At 37.0% G+C, this 24,010-nt stretch overlaps 1 protein-coding gene across 1 annotated transcript in view; it reads right to left on the bottom strand.

Moving 5' to 3' along the window:
- Positions 1–1,261: 1,261 nt before the first annotated feature.
- The window catches only part of SPATA7 (spermatogenesis associated 7), a 44,514-nt gene continuing 21,765 nt past the window's right edge, over positions 1,262–24,010 (bottom strand). The window contains exons 6-12 of the mRNA XM_032218126.1: positions 15,681–16,165; positions 13,481–13,547; positions 11,687–11,760; positions 9,507–9,560; positions 6,755–6,832; positions 5,993–6,050; positions 1,262–3,284 (exon numbers count right to left, since the gene is read on the bottom strand). Coding sequence (XP_032074017.1) covers positions 2,826–3,284; positions 5,993–6,050; positions 6,755–6,832; positions 9,507–9,560; positions 11,687–11,760; positions 13,481–13,547; positions 15,681–16,165 — 1,275 coding nt within the window. The 3' untranslated portion in view covers positions 1,262–2,825. The remainder of the gene's footprint in view (positions 3,285–5,992; positions 6,051–6,754; positions 6,833–9,506; positions 9,561–11,686; positions 11,761–13,480; positions 13,548–15,680; positions 16,166–24,010) is intronic.

The raw sequence follows: 24,010 nt of genomic DNA, 5'->3' as shown, positions 1-24,010 counted from the left end.
CATGTTGCCCTGAAGACAATTTAGGTCAGGGCTGTCAAACTTGCATCACAGCATCATCATGTGATGTATCGCAACTCCCCCCCCCTTTGCTAAATTGGGTGTGGGTATGGCCACGGCATGACGCATCTGGCCCATGGGTTGCGATCTAGACAGAATATGAAAATGCCACCAAATCTGTGTGAAATCTCTAAATTGATGGCCCTGCTTTAGTCAGGATTGGTAGACACTGGGAGTTTAGTTTAATTATTCAAAATCCAACTACCTGTAGTCAACCGAGTGAGAAATGTTGGGACTAAGTACTTTGTCCTGCAATAACAGCCTGAGGGTTGGAAGGGGGTAGATTGTCACCAGAGAATTTGCTTACCTTACACAGCAGAATCCTGATCCACAGGCACACTCATTTAACTTTTATTTTGAGAAATGACAAATAAGCAGAACCATTTAAACAAGGTGGAGTTTGGAATACATTAATGATGAAAGAGCACCTGCTGCTCCCAATTGGTCCTGTTTATAAGCTTTCTAAAATTGTGGCTAACACCCCCCCTCCCCAAATAGAGGGATTTTCAAAATATCCTTGCCTGGACAGGATGATGATTTCTACGCATGGGTTTTTTTTTTCATTTATTGAAAATTTACTCCTCCTTCCCTCCCTCTCTGGGGCTGAGTTGATGCAGTTCTCCCCTCATTTGAGATAGGAAGACGCATAAGCATGTAAACCTTGTAGGATGAAGGGGAATGGCTGCAACATTTTTGTATTATTCAGGAAAGAGATTTCTCCTCAGCAAACCAATTTATAACTTAACGCACCCCAACCTTCTATTTTTGAATAAGTTGCAGCTCCCAAATTACCTGTCTCTTTGAGTGGCAAACACCAAATTTAAACCAACACCTCTCATCTTTACTTATAGCATCCTGGTATTATTTACAGTGCTATATATTTTCCAAAGTATCTGCATTTAATGAACAAAGCAACAGGATTTTTTAAAAATGGAAATGACAAACAGCTTGTTAATGACTATTATTTTTGGATTTTTTCAGTTGAGATGATTATTTGTTAATGACTATTTTTGGAGTCCTTCAGTTTAGATGATCATTAGTAGTTCTAAAGTGGGTATATGTTCCTACAGTAAATTTAGCACTTCAAAGTTCATTAGAGAAAATAGCTGCTTTCCAAACAGAAAGCAGATTTCTAAATATAAAATTTAGAGAATTAAATTTTGTCAACTCAGCACATTCATGTATGAATCTGACATAAATGCCATGTGGGTTCAATATGGCCACATTGTTTTCTTACCCTTGACTTAACCTCTTTTCACCCAAACCAGCTGCAGAAGCTGTAAGAGAAAAGACACAGGCCATTTAAGCTCCTTTCCCAAGAGACAAGTTTCAGTGTCTTTTCCCCCCTAAAGTTTCCATTTAAGCTAGTTTGGGTAAGAAATCTACCAACTTTAAAAAATCTTATTACCATTTTTTTATCATTTCCATTTGCTTTTCAATCATGATTTTTGCTTGTCAGTCTGTGGACTACATTAAAAAAATCTATAAAGCTTTTGATTGAAAGAGGGTAAACAACTTTTATTGTGGTATCAGTAGGTATTTTCATAATTCATTCAACAAAGGGCAGTACTGTGTGTCATTTCTGGATGCTTTCTAGTAAAAATAGTTGCTATGACAGTTCTTTCCCACAAGATCAAGAGAAGTAGCAACAAAATGTAACTCTTTGCAGCTCACCTTCAAATAGATCCCTTACCATCCATTATGTCATACAGCAACATCCATAAGGAAGTGTCAAATTGATTAGCCTATTGAAAGCATCACACTATTGTGATAGAAGCCCTTTTCCTTTTATTCATATATCATAGCGTTGCATGAGTGTACATAGGTTCACTTGTATGATTCTGCTTTTGTCTGGTTGTGCAATTTCTCTTCCTGATACTTAGAGTGAGTGGAAATTAAAATCTAACAACTGATGTTCTCAAGGTCTTCACACCCCATTTTGTGTAATGGGAACTTTATTATGCAGGAGAGGGGTTACCAATTATGCAATGAAACACACTGCTTGCATTTGGACTATTGTCTAAAAGGCTTGAGTGATCAGTATATTTAACCATCCCTGATATAGAACTAATATCATCACGCAAACAGCAGTGAATTCATTTTATCCTTCCAACTTTAAGCGAAAGGACACATCAGACAATTAGTTAACACTGACTGTGTGATCATCTATTGTTAGTAAGTCAGAGGTCCTGTCAACTGATCCATGTTTTAAAAGATGAATGGATGAATCCTTCATTTGAATACTGCATTGCAGAGGATGCTTCTCCATTAAAATCAGACAAAACAATCCTGGTTCACTAAACAGCAAGCTGCACCAGATCTCTGCACAGATATAAGTAATGATTCAATCAGAGTGTATAACTTTTTGGAAAAGAATTCAGAAGGGTTAATTATTTACAATCAGTTTTTACTCCTGCAAATTTTATATTCATTTATTGTAAGTGTATTTTGATAAATATACTGCCTTGAGAATAAACATTATGCCCCAAACTATATCCCTAGTCTTTTCTGCAGTTAATAACATCACACATGACAATTTTGTCTATTGTTTCTTACAATGTTCCAGTGCCCAATTCAAAAAAGTCTGACTTCTAATATTTCAAGCCCATTTGCTAATATTTGCTAATATTTCAAGCCCATTTGCAGTGGCATCCAAATAAAAAATATTAAAAGTCTGATTTGCTAGCATTTTATTTAATTTTCAAAGTTCAGATCTCTGCACTGCTGACTAGATGAACTGCCCCGTTTGGTGCTTTGCTGCAAGTTGTTTACTCCTGGGCCCTGACCAAAGAGATGGGTTCTGTCATATTTTCTTTCAGTTCATCAACTTCTCTCAAACATTCACTTGTTTCAAAGTCAGCATCACATGTGGTTGAATTACATGTTGGTGGCAATGGACATGTGTTATCTGGAGTTTCATCAGTTTTCATGGCTGGGGGATTCAGCTCAATGTTCAGTAATTCTTCGATGTCCTGAGAAATTACATCCTGGTTTTCTACTCCCTGGAATTTATCATTGTGTACAGTGAGATCACTTGTTCTTAAATCCACTACATTTAACAGCTCTTCACTTTCTGACTCTTTGCTCTGGGATATACTGGTAAGTTGAAGGTGCTCTGCTGATTCATTCTGTAAATGCCTATATGCATCGGACACTCCTGCAGAATTTTCCTCTCTGTTGCAACCCAAGTCTACTTTTAGAATCTCCAGCAGGTGGCGCATTTTGGTCTAAGAAAGGACAAAAAGAGTAGGCAACAGTAATTATAAATATGCCTTATAACAAAAAAATTAGAAAAATTAAGAATTCATCAAGAAATTAATTGAACATTTTCAGAAATCAATTAGGTTATAGTCAGGAAATAAGAGCTAATATGAAAGAAATGCTTAATTTCCTGAAGGCTTTAGCAAACTTGTTGAATATTCTTAAGAGTAGTATGATTTGTTTGTTTATTCATTTATACGAAAATAAATTCAGAAAGATTGGGGAGGGGAGAGGATGCATAAAAGACAAAGAAAGGAAAGGAGTCCCTGCATATTTTACTAGCGGGATAGCTCTCATCCCTGTTTCAAGGCCATAAGCATTAATGGGCAAAGTTGTTTTGGGGATCATATGGCCAGCATCACCTTATGGAGGGCTGTTTCCTCTGCATCAAAGTAGTTCATACTTATCTACTTGCATTTGCATACTTTCAAACTGCTAGGTGGGCAGGAGCTAGGTGAAGACCGACACTCAGCCCATCATGCAATGATCAGGTCTTGAACCTGGGCTGTCGGCTTTCCAGCTGACAAGCCCAGCATTTTAACCACTGACCCACTGCAACACCCATAAAAGACAAGTGATAGCTTAATTTAATTTAATTTCGACATCCAACAACTCTGGATGGCTCCAACTATCGAAGTAAAAACACTAAAATAAAATGTATCAAAGAAAAAAACATAAAAGATAGCAAGGACAACAGACTGGATTGGAATGAAGCAAGGAATCTTATTCTCCGTCACCAAAATCCTTAGTGAAGAGTCAGGTCTTCATGGCTCTTCTAAACCACAACAGAGTGGAGGCCATTTATCTCTTGGGGGGAACCTTATTTCAGAAATCAGATGCTGCTACAAAGAAGGGGCACTCCCAGGGTCCTGATAGGTGGCATTGTTTAATTGGAAGAAGCTGGTGTGTGTCAAATAAAGAACTCTCTAACATCAAATCAGCTGGGTAGGTACTATAGGAGACAGGTACTTCCTCAAGTAAGTAGGCAGAGTAACATGTAGGGCTTTATAAGTCATGACCAGCACTTTGAATTGCATCTGGAAGCAAACTATCAACCAGTGCTACATGGGCATGCCTAAGTATAAACATCACTGCTCATGCCATTGCATTCCCACCAGCTGAGGTTTCTGTGTTGTCTTAGTAGAGACTAGTCTACTAGAGCATGTTGGAGTAATCAAACTGTGAGCTTAATAGTAATATACTATGAAGAGCTTCCTATTCTAGGAAAGGGCACAACTGGCACACCAGATGGCTGTGCAAAGGCCCTCATGACATCAGTTGCCACATGGTCTTCAAGCAGCAGCTGAAAGACAAGGAAGCTTCATATACATATGGCATTGATGCAAGAAATCTTCTTATTAAATGAGCAACATATTCATACAGTTGTCACTTTGCATAAGTGACAAATGAAAGTAGAGAATACTTATCATATATAATCATGATATGATGGCTTATTCCACTAACCATTCAGGATTACAGTTTATCAACCCTGGCTTGTTTGGGCAAAATATAGTCTTGGAACTAAGTTTGATTCCGTATGACTACATGAACTTACCCATGCTATTAATATTTATTTATTTATTTATTTATTTATTTTATTTGTCAAATGTATATAGCCACCCATCTCACAAAAAATGACTCTGGGAGGTGTCAATTATCATTGTAACAACTTGGGCATATTTGCTGCTGTCTGCAGTGGGGTTTTTTTTAAACTTCTCATTCGTTTACAGCCATAAGGTGCTTTAGTGTTTGTCTCTATAAGCACTAATCAGATCTAACCATATTTCAAGATCAGCTGTCTCTTTTTGCATACATGGTATGGCTGCCACAAGCCACTATCCCTGGCTGCTTCATGTATTTATTTATGTGGAGAAAGGACCAAAGCGATAAATTATAGTAATAAATGAATTTTCACTAAATGCTTTTTCAGAAGGTGTTTTCATAAATTAGAAATCCTGCCTAATGGTTGTAAATACACACACACACACACACACACACGTGTGTGTGTGTGTGTGTGTGTGTATGTGTATAATGTAACAAAGGCAACAGTAAAAATATTGGGTTTCTGTCTGGATGGTCTCTTATGACAAGCCGATGGACAGAGAATGGAAGCAGTAAACTTCCTCCCATATTTGGGCATACCAGGGGTTGTGACTTTAAATATATACCTTTCTCCCTGGCTCAGCTGATAAGGAGAGGAACTCTGTGGCTTAATGGTTAACACATCTGCCTAAGATGCAATACAGCACAGGTTCCAATCCCAGTAAGGGTATGGCTAGCTGATGAGAGCTAAATAGCTTGAAATAGATCTATACTAGTCTCCCTTTATTTATTTATCAGCACAAATACAACACAAATGTAACAAAGGCAACAGTAAAAATATTGAGTTTCTGTCTGGATGGTCTCTTATGACGAGCCGATGGACAGAGAATGGAAGCAGTGAACTTCCTCCCATATTTGGGCATACCAGGGGTTGTGACTTTATATATATATATATATATACATACATACATACATACATACATACATACATACATACATACATATATATTTATATATTTATATATTTATATTTATATATATTCAGAAACAAATATTCTTCAGCAAACACACTGATCATTTTCAGAAGTAATTTTTAGTACTCTTAAAATGATCTCTCATCTACGCAGCATACCTTATTTAGATGGTTCTTGTTTAGTTCTATGTGACGTTCAAACAATCTTTCCAAAGCCCTTTAAAAAGCAAAAATATTGGAAAAGTTTTACACAGGAAGCATTTTTTTCCAAAGAAAACTGTTAATAATAATCAACTCTGGGATGTTAACTTATTATTTTTAAATAGAAACAAATAAATATATAAACAAAATAATTATCCCACTCAAGAATTAAATTCTTTTATCTTTGGTCTTCTGCTGCAGCTGCCCTGCTTTCACTGTGTACTTTCTTTCATATTTTTCCTACTTTTTCATGTTCATATTTTCTCAAATCTACTCTTGAAACTACCAAATGGCCTGCCAGATTTCAGTTCCTTTTATCACCTTATATATTTTATTGATTCTTCCAATCTTTCATCAGAAACCATCAAACCAGCCATGCTTCTAGACTTAACATTTATATCTTTGCTGGGCAACTACATGATTAGACTGGTGCTTAAGCCACACCTTCAAAACCAACAGACTTTCCCCAACTATACAGTTGTTAGTTACCCCTCATTTATTCTTGGGTCTCTGAATGACCTGGTCACTTTTTGTTCACTCTCTCATCTCATTCCCATCTACCCATTCATGTCAACAGTAAACACCACCCCACCCCCCGAATGCATTTATTCAGAATTTTACACACTTTTAACCCCAAACCCATCTCTGGTTCTTCCTTTATTTACCATTAGCCAATGATTCACTGCAAAAAAAAATGTAGGGACTTTAAATATATCCAACCTGTTGGAAAATAATCCAAGCTTCAGAATCTCATCTGTTATGTCCTGAATAAAATTTAAATACCTCAGTTCTTCTTCTCTAAAGAGAAAACATAAAAACTACATTTAATCTCCAAACGAAAACACTGAACAAACATTTTAGCTGCTACCAACCAATTCCTATTTATGATATCGGATGATAAATACTAACATCAATAAATGTAGACAAACTAATTTGTTTGGTAGATTATTTCACCTCAAAGTCTTCTTGGGAGTGAACTTGTTCTACTTCCTACCATTGCTGATTTGTCCCCTATAAATTAGCAGTGTCTGCTAGTACAAATCTGTACCATTTTATACAGGGGAACTTCCTGCCGCATCTGAAAAATCTCAGCTGTGTGTAGACCAGAATAGCTTCCCTAATATATTCTCACTGACCTGAAGATACTGCATTCATAGCAGAAGGCTAATATGCAATTCACACTTCAATTAACAGTTGTATGAACAATATCCTCTTCTCCAGGATTAATAGGAATGTGCAATTTCTTCCCAAACTGGATAGTGTATACATACCATATTTTTGGAGTATAAAATGCACCAGAGTATAAGACGCACCAAGATTTTGAAAAGGCAAATTAAAAAAAAAGTTTTTGCACTCTGCAGACCTCCCAAAAATGTTTTTTGTCAAAAAGGGCATGCATAGCCTTGTTCCTAGGGGTTGGGGGGGGGGGAGAATTAAGCAGAAAACAGCCCGTTTTTTTGCTCATTTCAGTCCTCCCCAGCCCTCAGCAGCATCCTGGAAGCTTCCTAAAGGCTATGCTCGGCCATTTTGGTGAAGGGGGCGGGGTTTCAGGAGGCCAAAATGCTGTATTCAATGTATAAGACACACCAAGATTTTCACCCTATTTTTTGAGGGAAAAAGGTGTGTCTTATGCTCCGAAAAATACTATCTGTACCTGAATTAAAGGACCTAAGTCTTGAATTAGTTTTATTATATTTAGTTGTCAAACTAAGCAGCATTTTTAAAAAAAAACATGTTTAACAAAAGAAAACATTGAAATAGAATAGCACTTAGACTTATAGATCACTTCATAGTGTTTTACAGCCCTCTCTAAGAGGCTTATGGAGTTAGCCTATTACCCCCAACAATCTGGGTCCTCATTTTACCTACCTCAAAAGGATGGATGGTTGAGTCAACCTTGAGCCCTGTCAGGATTGAACTCCTGGCAGTGAGCTAACCTGCAATACTGCATTCTAACCACTGTGCCACCATGGCTCAATTTAAGAGTTATCTAAACACAAGCAAACTAATGTAATATATAGACAAACATTTAACAGAAATAAGCAATCAAATCTGCACAAATATGCTAATGTCACAAAATTTCCTCTTATATAAACAATAGTGTTGTTAAAGAAGTTGCTTGAGTGAAGAGTGTTAAGCAACACACAGCTCTGCCATATATTCCATTGCATCAGTAAAAGTTGGAAATCTGACAATCTGCACAACTGACATTCTGTTCAGTTAATGGTTTGCTAAATTGGCTTTAATGTTTTGGGGGGAAAAATACCCTAAAATGCTTCCTTACTTTGAACTTCAGATTCACTGGGAATAGAAAAGGTTTGGGAAAACAGATAATGACTTTACATGAATTGATGAGGAGACTTGATCTTTTAGTTGGGACACAAAATGTTTGGGGGAAAAGTTTATGAGCAATCTATCTCATAGGTCATAATTGATCTCATAGTGGCCTATAAGATGCAGTGAAGTTTATGTTGCATCTCTTTCGTCTCAGTGTAATATTGTTCTCAATGGTATTAAGTGTAAGATCTGTAACTGCCGCTAAGTATGACATACAGGCAGAAGACTAGTGGAGCATATTTGTCAAAATAAATTCCTTAATTTTACAGCACATGGATAGATTCATTCACAGTTTCAATTGAGAAATGGACAGCATCCTAGATCAAGATAAATCCCCCCAAAATTTAAAGAATGTGCTAAATGCTTGGTATTTAAACAAGTCAGAAAAAATGTGACCAGAATATCTACTTGCTAGCAATCAATGCCTAGATAAGCAGGTATTAATACGAGCCCAACAATCAAACAGTATCAAGGAACTATCAAAACAACATCATTAACACTGACAAAGCAAGCCGTTTTATATATAATCAGGGAGCAAATCCTATTCCCTTCTAGTACTGAAGAAGTTACCTAGTCTGGTAATGAAACATCTGCAAACAACAATGAAGGTCAGAGAGCACCAAGGACTCAAATTCTCATATCTTGGTTGTAGGTTTTCCTACTTATTTAGCCCATAAATAAGCGACCTATTCCTTTCTTTCCTCCCTTGTGTTCTCATAACATTTTCATATAAATAGGAAGTAAACTGCTTCACATAGCATTTCATGGATTTTCTGTAATGTAGCTGTGGGCCCCAATGCTAAAAAGTAAATAAAAGAAATGCAGAAGAAATAGAAGTAATTTTGATTTAAATCTATCAGCCAAACAAGGTTGTGGGGTCATTGTGTCCTTAAACATGTGAAACCTGTGGTTATATCAGACTGTTTTGATATTGTTATGTGTGTCAAAACGGTATTAAGGAGTGCGGTAGGAGAAGGAAAGAAACAGGATCAGTGATATAAATATAATTTGCTAATTTCTTCATTGTGCAACAGAAGTATATGGCTCCAATTGTCATTTGGTATCATCTCACTTACAATGTCAGCTTCATTAATGTTTTGCACTTACGTGACATAGAAATTAATGAGTTACTTACTCAGCTTGGATTTTCCTCATGGTTGGGGACTCAACAGAACATGGAGAAATTGCTCTAAGCCATAAGGAGGAAGAAACAGTGCAAATCAGACCCAGAAGGCAAAATATAATGAAAATGTACAGTGTTTCATATAAGGCTATGCTCGAATTGCTCTCTATGCCTAAAGGAGGAAAGTGCACAGTATGATCATTCTTATTTTTGAATTTTACTCAACTTGCCCTCCCCAATGAATGTATGAAGGTGAGGAAGTAAATAAAATCACATAATTGTTTTTAGAATTATTAAATGGATATTACCCAGTTACTCTCACTGTGTTGTGAGAGAGGGACAGAAAATAATATATTTTATTTTAATATAAAATAATATAAACTGTTAATCAAACTTAAACCTGTCAATCTACATAGTGGGCAAAGGCAAGCAAAATGCAGGAAACTCAAACCCTGGGCAACCAATCAGGAGCAGGAAGATGTTTATTTTTCTCTGAGTTTTTAAACAGGAGAGAGGAACATTTTTGCCCTTGCAATTTTCTCTTTGTCTGCTATCCCAATAGGATAGATTCTGGGCAGTGAACAAGTAAACAACAATAAAACCACAAAACATAAGAAATAAAACAGTCAACAAAAAGCAACCCAAATAACAGAACATTCCAGCATATTTTTAATGCATACAAACAGATAGTAGGGACAATGTATCTCTGGTGGATAAGTCTTCCAAACTTTGTGGATTGCGACTGAAGGTGGTTTGTTGTTTTCTCCATTGCCCTCTGCTCTTTTCAGTATCCCCCTTCTAGAATTTTGTTGGGGATGGGAAAGTTGGTGCTTACTGAATCTCAGTGTTTTACATATGGTATATAGCCATGATGACGAAACTATGGCACACGTAGCTGGCACACAGAGCAATCTCTGCAGGCACGCAAGCCGTTGCCCAGGTCAGTTGCACTGCGCATGCGTGTGCTTCCCACTGGCCAGCTGATTTTTAGGCCATTGCTAGAAGCGCGCACATATGTGGGGGTGGGGTTAGAGAGGCCTGCTAGCAGCAAAATGGGGGTTGGGGAGGGTGCTGCACCCCCTGCAGCCCATTTTTGGTTCCAGGAGGCTTCAGGGAAGCCTGCTATCACCAAAATGGGGTGGAGGTACGGCATCCCCCACCCCATTTTGGTGCTACACCTCCCTGAAGCCTCCTGTGACCAGAAACGAGGGGTGGGGGGGGTGTGGCGCCACACATGCCCCATTTTCGGTCACATGAGGCTTCAGGGAGGCTTGCTAGCACCAAAACGGGGGTTGTGCGCACGTGCACAGGGGAGCGCGGGGGGGATGGTCATGCACACATGCGCAGGGGCCCTGCAGTGGGCATTGTATTATGGGTGTCAGCACGGGCACACGCACTTTTCGCACCCAAGGAAAAAAGATTCGCCATCACTGGTATATATGTTTTAAAGATGATAACCAGCACTCTGAATTGGGTCCAGTGTCTTCCTAGCAATCAGTCTTGCAATCTGCCATCTTTGTCTCAGCCTGAGGTGGCACTATAGAAGTTCAGCATACCAGTGACAACTCACTTGAATAGACTACCTCTCCCTTTAGTTACTTTGAGATGCAGAACAAACTGGAGAGAAAGAACCAAGCCTTGTGACCACGCTAGGATCACCATAAAAGAGGTTTCTTAAACCCCATAACTTTGGTAGACTGTCCAGAAAAATACCAGCATATGGAAAGCTGGTGAAAACAATTTCCATATACTATATATTCTATATATTCATATTCCATATATCCTCCCTCCATGAAGACATTTCTAACCCCTTGTTAAAAATTGAGATTCTGAATTTTGGCTTTATACCAATATATATTTACTCATCTTTCACCTAAAGTAAACATCTGTTCACTGATGGTGGGTTAATCATCCAGTTACATCCAAGAAAGATTTTATCACATTCTCATGATTTACTAATTCATTATTTATTAATCACAATAAATATTGTGATTCAAACAAACATTTCATCTTTCACATTGGATTTTTATTTTATTTGCTCTGCTTCTGAAATTTTGTTTCAAGGGAAAGATGTATATTTGTACTTAGAGAACTTCAGACAGTTCTAAACCTCACGAAATACATCATTCTGGACTTCTGGAGAGTCACAGTGTGTGTCAAAAAAGAAGGAAAAAGATCCAAATATTGCTTACCTTGGAGAGGATAACCGAGAAATAGGTTTCATTTCATCAGACTTCTGTTCATTAGAAAACTTGGGATCTTCTAACTATATATAAACAATACATCTCTGTTATTGATACAAAATTAATTTGTACAGGTAGTCCTTGACTTATGACCGTAATTGAGCCCAACATTTCTGTTGTTAAGCAAGACATTTGTCAACCTTTTTGGAACTGCTGAAAGGACTATGATGTAGACAGGAGATAGGTGGTATCATATCCCTCCCTTTCTGTTGAGAGTGGGCTGCTCAGTTATAACATAGATGGCCTCTTTAACCCTTCTTTCAAACCAACGGCTCTCTCTGTTCAGAATGTGAACTTTGCTGTCTTCAAAAGTGTGACCCTTGTCTTTCAAATGCAGATGGACTGCTGAATCTTGTCCTGATGGGTAGGAGAACAAATCAGAAGTTCCAAGAACATTCCATACCCATTTGCCCTCAGATTCAGGTGACCCAAGGGTACAGATAAATCCCCAAGTTGCCTCAACAACTCTCAGAGAGCTAAAGACCGACCTACAGAGTACTAGCAACCAGATAGCTTCAAGGATTATATATTTGATTCCCACCATTCAGTCGGAACTGAAGAAACTTCTTGGATGAGGAGCAAAACATCTTCAAGGAAACAAAGGAAATCCAGTTGCCTTTGAAAAGCACCTTTTGGACCAGAATGTGAGAGGGAATTTGAATGCCTATGTGTAATGGGAGAACATCTAGTTGGGCGGGGTGGATGGTATAGAAACTATTACCATCCAAACCACCAAACGATTCTGATTTATTGCTATGCAATCCACTACTTTTTGCCACACATTCATGAAGGTTAAGTCACTAATGAATGGAATTCAATATAGCACATCTATTTGTTTTTAAGATGATACCAGTTTGTTATGTAGGCCTTTTTTTAGACAAGAATGCAGGAAATAATAAAAAAAGAATATAAAATAGCATTGTAAACATTGCTATTATGATTATTAAACTAAAAGTTTAATAATTGTGTGAGGGGAGGTTTTAAAGGATATAACATACGAACAGTGGTGGAATTCAGCCAGTTCAGGCTGGAACAGGTGAACCGATAGTTAAATTGCTGGCTGGCCCTGCCCCTTCTTGCCCCGCCCCTTTCAGAAGTGACCATGTGCCCTGTCTTTGCTCCCAGGAGGCCTAAAATGGGGTTATTAAAATATTTTGATTAAAACAGAATTGGATAAATGTAATCTTGCTGGAACACTGCTGAGAAGACCTAGTTACACAGTTAGCAAATTTTACAGAAAGCCAGCAAGTAGCATCCTAATGATAAACATAAACATATAGGCAGATTATTAAATATTTAAAAGATTAGAAGCAACACTTTGAACTAAGCAGGAAACCCAAGGACAAGTTAAACTATGAGTGTGTAATGATTTAGCCTTCTGTTCCACAATAACAATTGAAGTGGCCTCATTCTTCATCAATTGAAGTGTTCTAGTTATGGTTCTACTTATATAATTCCATTGTAATAATCTAGTAAAGGAAAAAGCATGACATTAATTTTTCTTAGTAAGGTTGGAACTAATGTATCAAAGCAAAGTGGAATAAAAGACACTTCTGCTAGAGCGTCCTTTGTGTTTCTATAGAAAACATCACATCCAAAAAACATCCACACCATAAATGAGACCTTTTAGTGTATCAGTGCAACCACTTTCAATATGGAATGCAACCAACTACCCAGAGCAATAGACTTCTTTTTATAAATGGCCTGGTGACTGAAACACAACAAACAGATAACTTGAATTACCTCCTTTGTGATCTTCTCAAAACTAGGCAAATTCTCTTTTTCAGCTGCTTCAGACTCAGCTTGAAAACTACAAAATACAATGATCCAATGATATTTTTGCAGAAACAATACTCCAATATACTGTTTTGAATATCTATGGGGCAGAATATATTACCATATAGGTTCAAAAAACAATTATCAGAGTGTTAATGCTTACAGATGCTATACCCATCGTTCATGGGTGTTCATGAGGTAACAGACAAATGGGCCACTGGAAAATATATATATATATACAAGGAACTGATAATCCATCTGTTGTACAAATCTTTTTTTAATAAAGAATCTGTGATACAGATATAAAAGATGTGGAATATTAATAATATCTATAGAATAGCTATGGCACCTCTGGAATTAAGAGTATTCTCAAAGGGCCTAAGTCTTCTAATCATGCCACAATCATTTCCTTGCTTGGCATTAAATACAATGATGTTGAATGGACTCTTAATTTGCTATAGAATCCCAGTTCTAAAGAAGACAGTGAATTGATAGCACCTAATAAACCTTTAGCATGAGAGAAATGTATTATTATAATCTGAGGAGATTTAATTGAGGCAGAAGACATCTACTCTGTATTATTTATATCTGAATAAGATGCTTACTCTCTTGCAACTGTGCTGCCTTTTAATATCCTCTATTAATATAAATGGAAATGAAGTAAAATATATGGGAGATCTGTGTGTGGCATCTAAATTATACGTATTAATTAATATAGTCCTGTTAATAATTACGGCACTATACTGTACACCTTTAACACAAAATATACATTCCTGTAGGAGCTTCTAGTATCAAATCCAATTTTATGTTGAACTTTAGCTGTACATATACTAATAAATCCAAACTGAAATATACTACTTGCAATTAAAATGGTAAATCTGACTTTTGAGACAAGAATCAGGGCAGTCCTAACAATATTGCCCAGGAGCTTGGTTCAAACGTCTTTTAAACATAAATTCAAAAGTGATTTTGATTAGATTACATTGCCTGTATCTCTGTTTATTATCTTGTTTCTTTTATTATGAACACTTCAAACCCTTTTTGCCAGAGCCAAGTATTTTCTGCTTACTATTCTGGAATAAAGCTTACTACCATAGCTGTACTTCCATGTCAGAAAATAGCTAAATCTGGTAGAACATTATTAAGCAATATAAAAAAAGTTCATAAATATGCTTGGATACAGACTTGCTGGAGGGCATGGAATAATTATTTTCTTCCAATTATTAATTCCTCTTTTCCTATGCCATTTCCCCTGCTATTCCAGAGTTTTGGGGAATCCTCTGGATAAGTCCTAGAGGTGATGCCATCACCCTTTTTCTTCTACAGAAAATTTCCAATGGAAATCATGATTCCATTTGCAAATGGAGGAAGCTTTCCTATTTATAGATAGGCATTTTAGCCTCCAGCCCAAGCTGCATATTCTATGAAAAATAAAATTAAGCAGGATCAAATTATTCATAGATATGAATCTACAATATGACAATGGGACATCTCTGCAAATGTAAATACACCAATAAGCTGTGAACAGTAACTAAAATATAGGTGATGAGCAGTCACATGAGTTCCTAATACAGTCTTTCCTGAAAATAAAGACAGGGTCTTATTTCCTTTTGACCCCTGAAATAAGGTCTTATTTTTGAGGTGCAGGAAGCGGCGAGCATGGTCACCTCATGGCTGCTGCTGTGTTGCAATATTTTCAGGGAGGGCTTATTTTAACGCATGCGCTCAAAAGCCCGATTGGGCTTATTATCCGAAGAGGTCTTATTTTCAGACAAACAGGGTACATATAACAGGTCTTTGGAAATGTAATTTCCCATGAAAGTGCACTTATGGTGTTTGAAAAGGGTGGGTTTTTTTTTTTTTTTAAAGAATGAAATGAAGCAAATATGATATCTTTGTTAATTGTCTTTTGCCTCATTTCTAAAGGGTTTTGTTTGTACTGTGGTAATAGTCACTGGATGAACTGTCTTGATGTACTACTACAAGACATTTTTCATCCATCTTACTTCTAGTGATGTTATTTACACACACACACACGTTACTGTCTACCCATCAAGTTTAGTTCTCCATTGTAAAATATGAACATGAAGCAGCAATTCAATGCACCATGGAGCAGGTTTGTGCAATGCTTATAGTATAATACAACTTCCATAAGAAAGTTCTTCACCTGCTTATTTCAGTTTGTGTTTCTGCTTCCATCTGTTGCCTAAGATTCGCCCTTACTTTTCGTCTCGCTGGGGTGTAGTATCTGTACTGTGAAAGAAAGGATTTCGCATCTGACTTTAAAGTCCTTGGAGTGAATGGCTGCTGACCATTGGTAAAATGTTGGGAATGCTTATCCAGGAGATCCCCACTGCATGCTTTGGAGTCAGGAGTTTGGGCTTTTGAAGAATGCTTGCTTGCTGTAGTGTCCGAAGAACTACAGGAAACTCCACAATGTATTTTTTGTAGGCTTGAAATGCTGGAATCTGAGCTTTCAATTGATAAGCTGGAGATTTTCGGACCAACTTTTTTGTTATTTTTTTCTTTTCTTTGAAGGATTGCGCTTTGCTTCTCTGGAGTCGATAGGGAGTCTAACCCATGCTGCTGTTCACATGGTGCCTTGAAGTGTTCCTTGTCTTCTGATTCTGATGAATCCTGTATCGGAGTGGGCTGGAGAGACATAAAAACCACAGGCCATTTGATCGGGCTGCTTTCGTGAAAAGCAGACAAAGACTAAATACCAAATGAATACTATTCTCTGCTATTTGTTTGCCTCATAATGAAGCGCTTATAAAAAAATACAGAGATATTGATTGGACTCTGTTTAGGCTGAGACATTCCCTTTGGCCCCACAAAGTGATAAAGATTTTCTACCCCGGGGGCTTTGGATTTGTCAGGTTGATCATTCTCTTGCTCTGGGATATGGTTCCACTGCAAGCAGCTATTTCGTTTTTGCTGAAATAAAATATCAGTAAAAGGGGGGAGGGAAATCATCCAATACCTGCCATAAAGGTAAAGGTTCAGCTCGCACATATGTGCTTGTTGTTGCCAATTCTAGAGGAACTGTGATCATCTCAGTTTCAAAGCTGAAGAGCCAGCATTGTCCAAAGACATCTCCGTGGTCATGTAGCCAGCATGACTAAATGCCAAAGGCGCACGGAACACTGTTAACTTCCCACCAAAGGTGGCTCCTATTTTTCTATTTGCATTTTTACGTGCCGTCGAACTGCTAGAAGCTGGGACAAGTAACAGGAGCTCACTCCATTATGCAGCACTAGGGATTTGAACCGCTGAACTTTCAATTGACAAGCTCAGCGTCTTAGCCACTGAGCCACCACGTTCCATAATATCTGCCATACAGCAGTATAAACCAATGGAATTAATATTGAAATGGCAAGTTGGTTTCTGTGGTATCTGCATAATTTTTTCAATTATCTGCTTTTGCAAACAGCACCTGATATTCTGTTTATTTTATTTCCTAATTTCCATAACATTTCTCCATTGGTTGATTATGCCCTTATTTGTCAACTAGTCTGGGGTCTACTGTAACTCTTGTGGAATTTCCTTCCAGACTCACTAAAGGCAGATAGAATAATGCGGAAATATTCTTTTATTTGCAATCAAGGGCCAATAACCTCTTCTAGCCCATGAATAAAAGGACAGAAAGTCATAAAATGGCTTCTCTATCTATCCTGCAGAGGACAAAGGCTCACTGGGGATGGCAACAGAAAGCTATACACCACATCCAGAACATGACAACAGAGCTGAGGACAGGCACAAGACAAAGGACCCTAGGGGCAGTTGTAGCGGTAGCAGCAGCAGCGATCAATTATAAATGCACTGGTGGGTCCCCCCTCAAATTTTTATCATGTGACCATGAGGGCACTGTATGGTCATAAATTAGAGGACTGGTTGCAAGTTCATTTTTCTCTGCTGAGGTAACTTCAAATGACTGCTGAATGAATGAATGTTGAGCAAGGACTACCTGTACAATTACATTTTCCTTGGGTCTAACACAGCCTTGAAAATGGATTCGGAAGATATTTTTTAAAAACACAAAGAAACTATTGAAAATATTGAAGAGAAATCAGAATTCAAAACACCCAGTTTGATTTCTCTTCAATATTGTCAATATTTTCTTTGTGTTTTTAGAAACATCTTCCAAGTCCATTTTCCCCATCAGAAGGAGAAAAAGTTTAAGATTATAAATGATGTGTATGCTGGGCATTATAAAGACAGTATTGTCTTGCTGAATAAATAACCTAGGCAGTATATAAACGCAATGCTGCACAGAAATATAGCTATTAAGTTATTCTTTAAACCATGTAGTGTTATGTAAACCACTAAGACTGAGATGTCATGAGCAAAAGAAATTAAAGCTCGGAGATGAAAAAAAATGTAACTAAATCTAATATATACCAATGCTATTCATTATAGATTTCCATATTTTCTATCCTTGAAAACCAGTTTTCTATGCATGTTTTTTAAGCTGCTGTATTGATATTCTAAAGCAAAACCAAAAATTACATTCAACTGCCAGTTAATAAAACACTTTAAGAGGCCACATAAAGTTAAAGATACAAGAACCACTCTTTAGCAGTTCTTTCCCTTGACATCATTGATTTTTATGTATTCATTTACAACCAGCATGCCACTGTGGAAAGGCATTACAAAAGTTGGCTGCAGATAAAACTAGCAAGTCAGCAGACTTAAGCTTTTGACAGACTATGAAATGGAAAAAAAGTCATATAAATTCTCCAAAGTAATAAACCTGAACAAGGTACATTTTCTATTCCCAGGGATTCTTTGTAGTGCTTATAATGTATATCAGAGTATGAACCAGGAGAAAGATATTCATGGAACAATTAACCTTCAACAATACACATGTATATGTGTATTTCACACAAATCCCCAAAGCAGCGGAGGTGCTATTAAATAACCCTGACAGCTCAAAACAAATGGCAAAGCTTTCTAGTTTTGACTTTCTGCTGAAACACTGAAATAAAATCATGAAAAATACTGCTATCTGCACAACATTTATTTATTTATTAATCCAATTGATATAGCCACCCATCTCACCAAAGGTAACTCTGGGTGGTGCCACAAACAGATAAAATCACATAGGAAAACAATAATATAATATATATATATAAATTACTTTAAAAGATAAATATTATAAAAACAGATATATGGAGTATGTCTTACTGAAGAATCTTGTAACACCTATTTAATTTTGATGAATCAGAGTATACCAAGGGCATACAGGTTTTTTTTTTAAAAAAAAATTGGAAATTGTTTCCCTGTAGAATACGTAAGAATTCATAATAGGACTCAAAGTATGAACATCAGGAAAATTCAATTAAATCTGTCGTACATCAGTGCATTTTCATTCAAACAGTGTTGTTACATAATGCTAAACATAAGGTTAATTTGCTAATCTCTTTTCTCTCGTGCAGCCACAAAGAAAATATGATAGCTTTTGTTTCTATTTTAGATTAATCCCTTTTTATCATATTACGTCAGCGCAAATAAATGGTATTTAATGTTAAACATATTTGGTGAAAAAGCCAGAATCAAACCACAGAAGTGTTGATCCAGAAAACTATGTTTCTCTATGTATGATTAAGGAATGAAGTAATATTGACATAACCTAAGCACACATTTCCATTCACTGGATGTTCATAATATTCTATAAAACACAGCCATATATTGTAGCAATTATTTTGTAATAGTTATTCTTTATGATCCATTTCATGGTCCCAGTACCCAAAATATTATTAACAGCCTATAAAGATGAACATAATCTCTTTCTGTCTTATCTATTTTAACAGCTGTTTACTTAAAATAAAATACTTTTGTTTTTCAAAGGTAACACTGTACAACACAGTGAACATTTTTGAAAAATACTCCTGTAGTCCACATTTCATTTTCTTATAGGATTCTGCAGCATTAATATGTATGTGTGTGTGTGTAGTTAGATAGATGGATGGATGGATGGATGGATGGACGGACGGATGGACAGACAGACAGACATTGTGAAACAAATTATTAACGGGACAGCATACTGGAAGGAAAAGAAATAAATTTAAATTCAATGACAATAGAATATTTAATAGGAAATACAATAACAGAATAACTTAAAATTCAAGTTTATAACAAGGGAAAATATAAACAACTATTTGTATGGTATTGGCAGACTTTACTAAGTAATAAAATCTATACCTTCCATAGGTATATTGACTATTTTTGGTTCTGTCACTGAATATGAACAAAAGGTCACTACAAATGTCTTTTTCCAATTTCTAGATCTTGATTAGCTGAAGGAGAAAGACAAAGGTGTGTACTGTAATAATAACATATCTAATAAAAAGATGATAGCTCTGAATTGGTGCTGATAATCTATATTGGAAGACTTTTATAAGAACAAGGACTGGAGAAAGCATTGGCCAGGCTTGCTTCTGAGGAGACAAGCTCTACCGTCAATCATGGCAGAAACACTCTCCATAGCTCCTGACTTGGCATTCATGAATTTTGACAATAAGGAAATTGGCCACCCATGCTGCAATTTAATTTCTTTTGTCTAACTCGTATGAAAACACTGACTTGTCTTTTTTCTGGTGAAAAGGTCCTTGTATTTGTAGAAAAAGGAACTAGCAAAAAAAGAAAACTTATGGTAAAGGGCATCACAGGGGAAAAGTAGATATCGCTACAAAGGAAGAAAAAGCCAAGTCAAGGAAGAATTAACACAGATTACATTACACAGAAATACAGGTAGTCCTCAATTTACAACAGTTCGCTTAGTGACTGTTAAATGTTACAGTGGTGTGAAAAAAGTGACTTTTGACCATTTTTCATACTTATGACAACTGCAGCATCCCCTTGGTTACATGATCAAAATTTGGATGCATGGCAACTGGTTCATAATTATGACGGTTGCAGTGTCTGAGGGTCACCTTTTTCGACCTTCTGACAAGCAAAGTCAAGGGGGAAGCCAGATTCACTCAACAACCATGTTACTAACTTAATAACTACAATGATTCACTTAACAACTGTGGCAAAATGGGGCAAAACCCCTCACTTAACAAATGTCTCACTTAGGAACATTAATTTTGGGCTCAATTGTGGTCGTAAGTTGAGAACTATCTGTGCCACCACATTGAGAAATAGCCCAGAAAGTATTCAACAGGGCAAATAAAAAAGGAAAACAAAAAAAAAGTCTCTTTCCTACCACACGATGATATTCACAAAGTTGTAAGTACCTTTTAATTAAGTTTACTACCATGAGAAAGGAATATTCTACTTCTCAAAAGAAAGTTGCCCAGCTCTGTATCACTCAGCAAAGAGTTTTTGAAGTTCTAGTTGCCATAATGAAATACTGGAAGGAATAGAAAGGTCACACAAAAATCACTTTCAGAGACCATTTGAAGCTCTGCAATTTCTTTAAATAGCCTGTCTGCTAGGAATCTTACACATCAGAAAGCTGTAACAAATCTGTTATGCAAGCTCCTATGCTTTCACCCCAAGCATACAGAGCTGGGTACATATCACTTTTTGCCTAGTTTTATAGGCAAGGGATTTAAAAGAATCTGCCTTCTTTTTTTTCAGATATATAATGTACATTTTTTTTTTAAATGGGGAGAAATACAGCAGTTTCCCTTCTAGAATATTTAAAGACATTCCAGTTCAGCTTGTGATTCAGTCACACTCTTCTCACTTGCTCAAGGCTACAGCCTTCTGCCGAAACAGAGGATAATACAGAAACTAGTGCTTCAATTTAGGGAGAATGCAACCATCTTTCTCTTTCCCAATGGCTCATTTTATGCTCCGTTATCAGATCTTCAGAACAGACTCTGGATTTAAAGCAGCAAGCCTCCTCACTGACATCTTTTATCCCTCAGCTAGCTTTAACTGACTACAACGGAGAGAAGAATGTAACTTCCCCACTTACTTGCTTAATGCAGTTCCAAGAAGGGAAAATTATTCCTGTGGTCTGAAACCTGTAGAATTAAAGCAGCGTGTTCTTCAAGAATTTCTTTCCCTTCTGATATTGACTTTGGATTCAATTATCCAAACAAGTTTGTCAGAAAAAAAATGGAATATCATGCCACCTATTAGATTTTATCCCAGATTTTGATTTCAATTTAAAAAAGGGCTGACATCAACATCACCCTCCATGATCAATCTACTGTTCACCCATTGCCACTCTCAGAATTTGATGAAGCTGTTAGCCATGAAATCGTAAGAAAGGGGTCATCAGACACTCAGAAGTCCTTTATGGATGATCCTCAAGAGAACCTTCAACTTCAAGGGCTGCATTACAAAGGTAGAAGTTACACCAAAATAGTCCTGAAGAGAGCTAGAATTCCCCCCTTGCATCTCCTACAGTATGTATATATATATTTTTGTGTGTGTGTCTGTGTGTGTGTGTGTGTGTGTGTGTGTGTATACACACAGGAAAAGACCTGAATACAACAAGACCAATATATATGGCTTTCTGCCTGGATGGCTCCTAGGGTGAGCTGTTGTGACACAATACATACATATACATATACATACATACATACATACACACACACACACACACACAAACACACACACACAAACACACACACAATATTATGGAAGCTATCAAAATATAGAAACACCCCCACAACATGAATAAACATGACGATACCTCTCGCCTACCAAACATCTGGAAACCAGCCCTAGTCAACAAACGAGCCCCACCCACCATCCAGGCCGTTACAACACGAAACAACAATGTACACATAGCCAGCACCAATCAGCACCAATCTACCAATCATGATAAAACCACACAACCAATCATTCCACTTACTGAAACAAAGCCAGCACTCCATACCCCCACCCACCAAGATTTATAGAAAGACGGCAGCTCTGATCACACTTTAAGCCCAAAACTCAGTCTGAAAATGGAGAGTGAGACCTCGGCATACCAGGTGCTTTGACATAACATTTATATATATATATAAGTGCATACATGCACGCGGCTTTAAAACGTGCCTAAATAGGACGGCATAGAGCTGCGGCAGGTAGGCAATTTCCATTACTGGTTCAGGCAAACCAGTCCGAACCGGCAGAATACCACCTCTGGATATGAATCTGACTAGGTCTAAGCTACCCTAATTAATTGAAATATGGACATTTGGTTGGTCAATTGCAGAGTTAATAAACTTCATATGTTTCATAACTATATTTAGAAACCTGGCTTCCAACTGATTGGGCACTAAATGAATATACAGCTTACTTCATAATGCTGTAGCTGAGGAAGATGAGAGGTAGACCTAAAGGTGGCTTACTATAATGATCAGCTTTTCAGAGCAAATAGCCAGATACAGAATCTGGCACCAGCCTGTATCTCACATAGCTTAACATCCTGAATCAGGAAGGACCTGGATCTCAGTTCAATGTCATGTTTTCCCTTTAGCAATTCTGGGTGAAAGATATATCCATTATGTCCCTGAGACTCAGGACAAGTCAAAACTATCCAACGTGTTCTTCTGTATTGTATCTGATTTCCGTGCCTCACCCACTCTATTCAACACGGCTGCCCAAGAAGGTGTGCTGGAAGCCGTGCACAGGAAATCACCGTGTATTTGAAGCCACGCGCAAGCGCTCTCACATTTTCAGTTCTGCACTAAGCGAACCAGTTGTTAAATTAAGTGAAGCCCACTTCTAGAAAGGATGTATACATATACAACACATAGTATGGGCCAATTATCCATTATATTATAGGAGGTAATTGATTAGCTTTCGGAGACAATCAGAACCACCATAATGTTTGAAACTATGATTTGAAAGCCGTTTTCTGTTTAGTTTGGTTTGGTCTCATATGTCGTATTCCTTTTAAAATTTTGAAAAAAAGTTTCACCAATAGATACATATTGCAAATCCTACATTAGCAGGATAAAAATCAGTAGTGAATACAAAGATTCTTTATTCAACAATCCTTAATGACAAAAACTTTGATGAATGACAATAATGGTAACCAAATGAGTCTCAGATGTTAACTGACATTTCTTCTTTTTATTTCAAAATATAACAAAACAAAGCAAAAACAACAGCACATTGTATTACCCATCACCACCAGTCATGAATAACTTTTCTAAATAGGGTGATTATCTGGGAAACTTATCATTCACTGTCAGCTACCAAGCAGTCATGCAAGAATTGGCCAACTAATGATCAACATTATATAGCAGCTTGAAGCCAAATACGCTGTTATGCATATTTTAAAATAAAAATGAATCCCACCCTTTACAGTACTCTGTTTCTGCTACACAAATAATATTCTGTCTATTACAGATCATTTTCCTAACTAGTACTATTCTGTGCAATGCTAGTCAACAACTGGTTTATTTGAGCAATTTATTTCTCCATTCAATTTCTTTCTCTTTCTATATAGCTGGGAAGATACATGAATATAAACAGCTAACTTTCATTTATAATCTAAATCTGTCTTCTCCAACCAAGTTATACTTAGGACCATAATTTTAA

Source organism: Thamnophis elegans, chromosome 1 (genome assembly GCF_009769535.1).
Source record: "Thamnophis elegans isolate rThaEle1 chromosome 1, rThaEle1.pri, whole genome shotgun sequence".
Classification (NCBI taxonomy): domain Eukaryota; kingdom Metazoa; phylum Chordata; class Lepidosauria; order Squamata; family Colubridae; genus Thamnophis; species Thamnophis elegans.
Note: the sequence above shows the minus strand (reverse complement) of the source record. Positions and strands in the feature narration are given on the sequence as shown.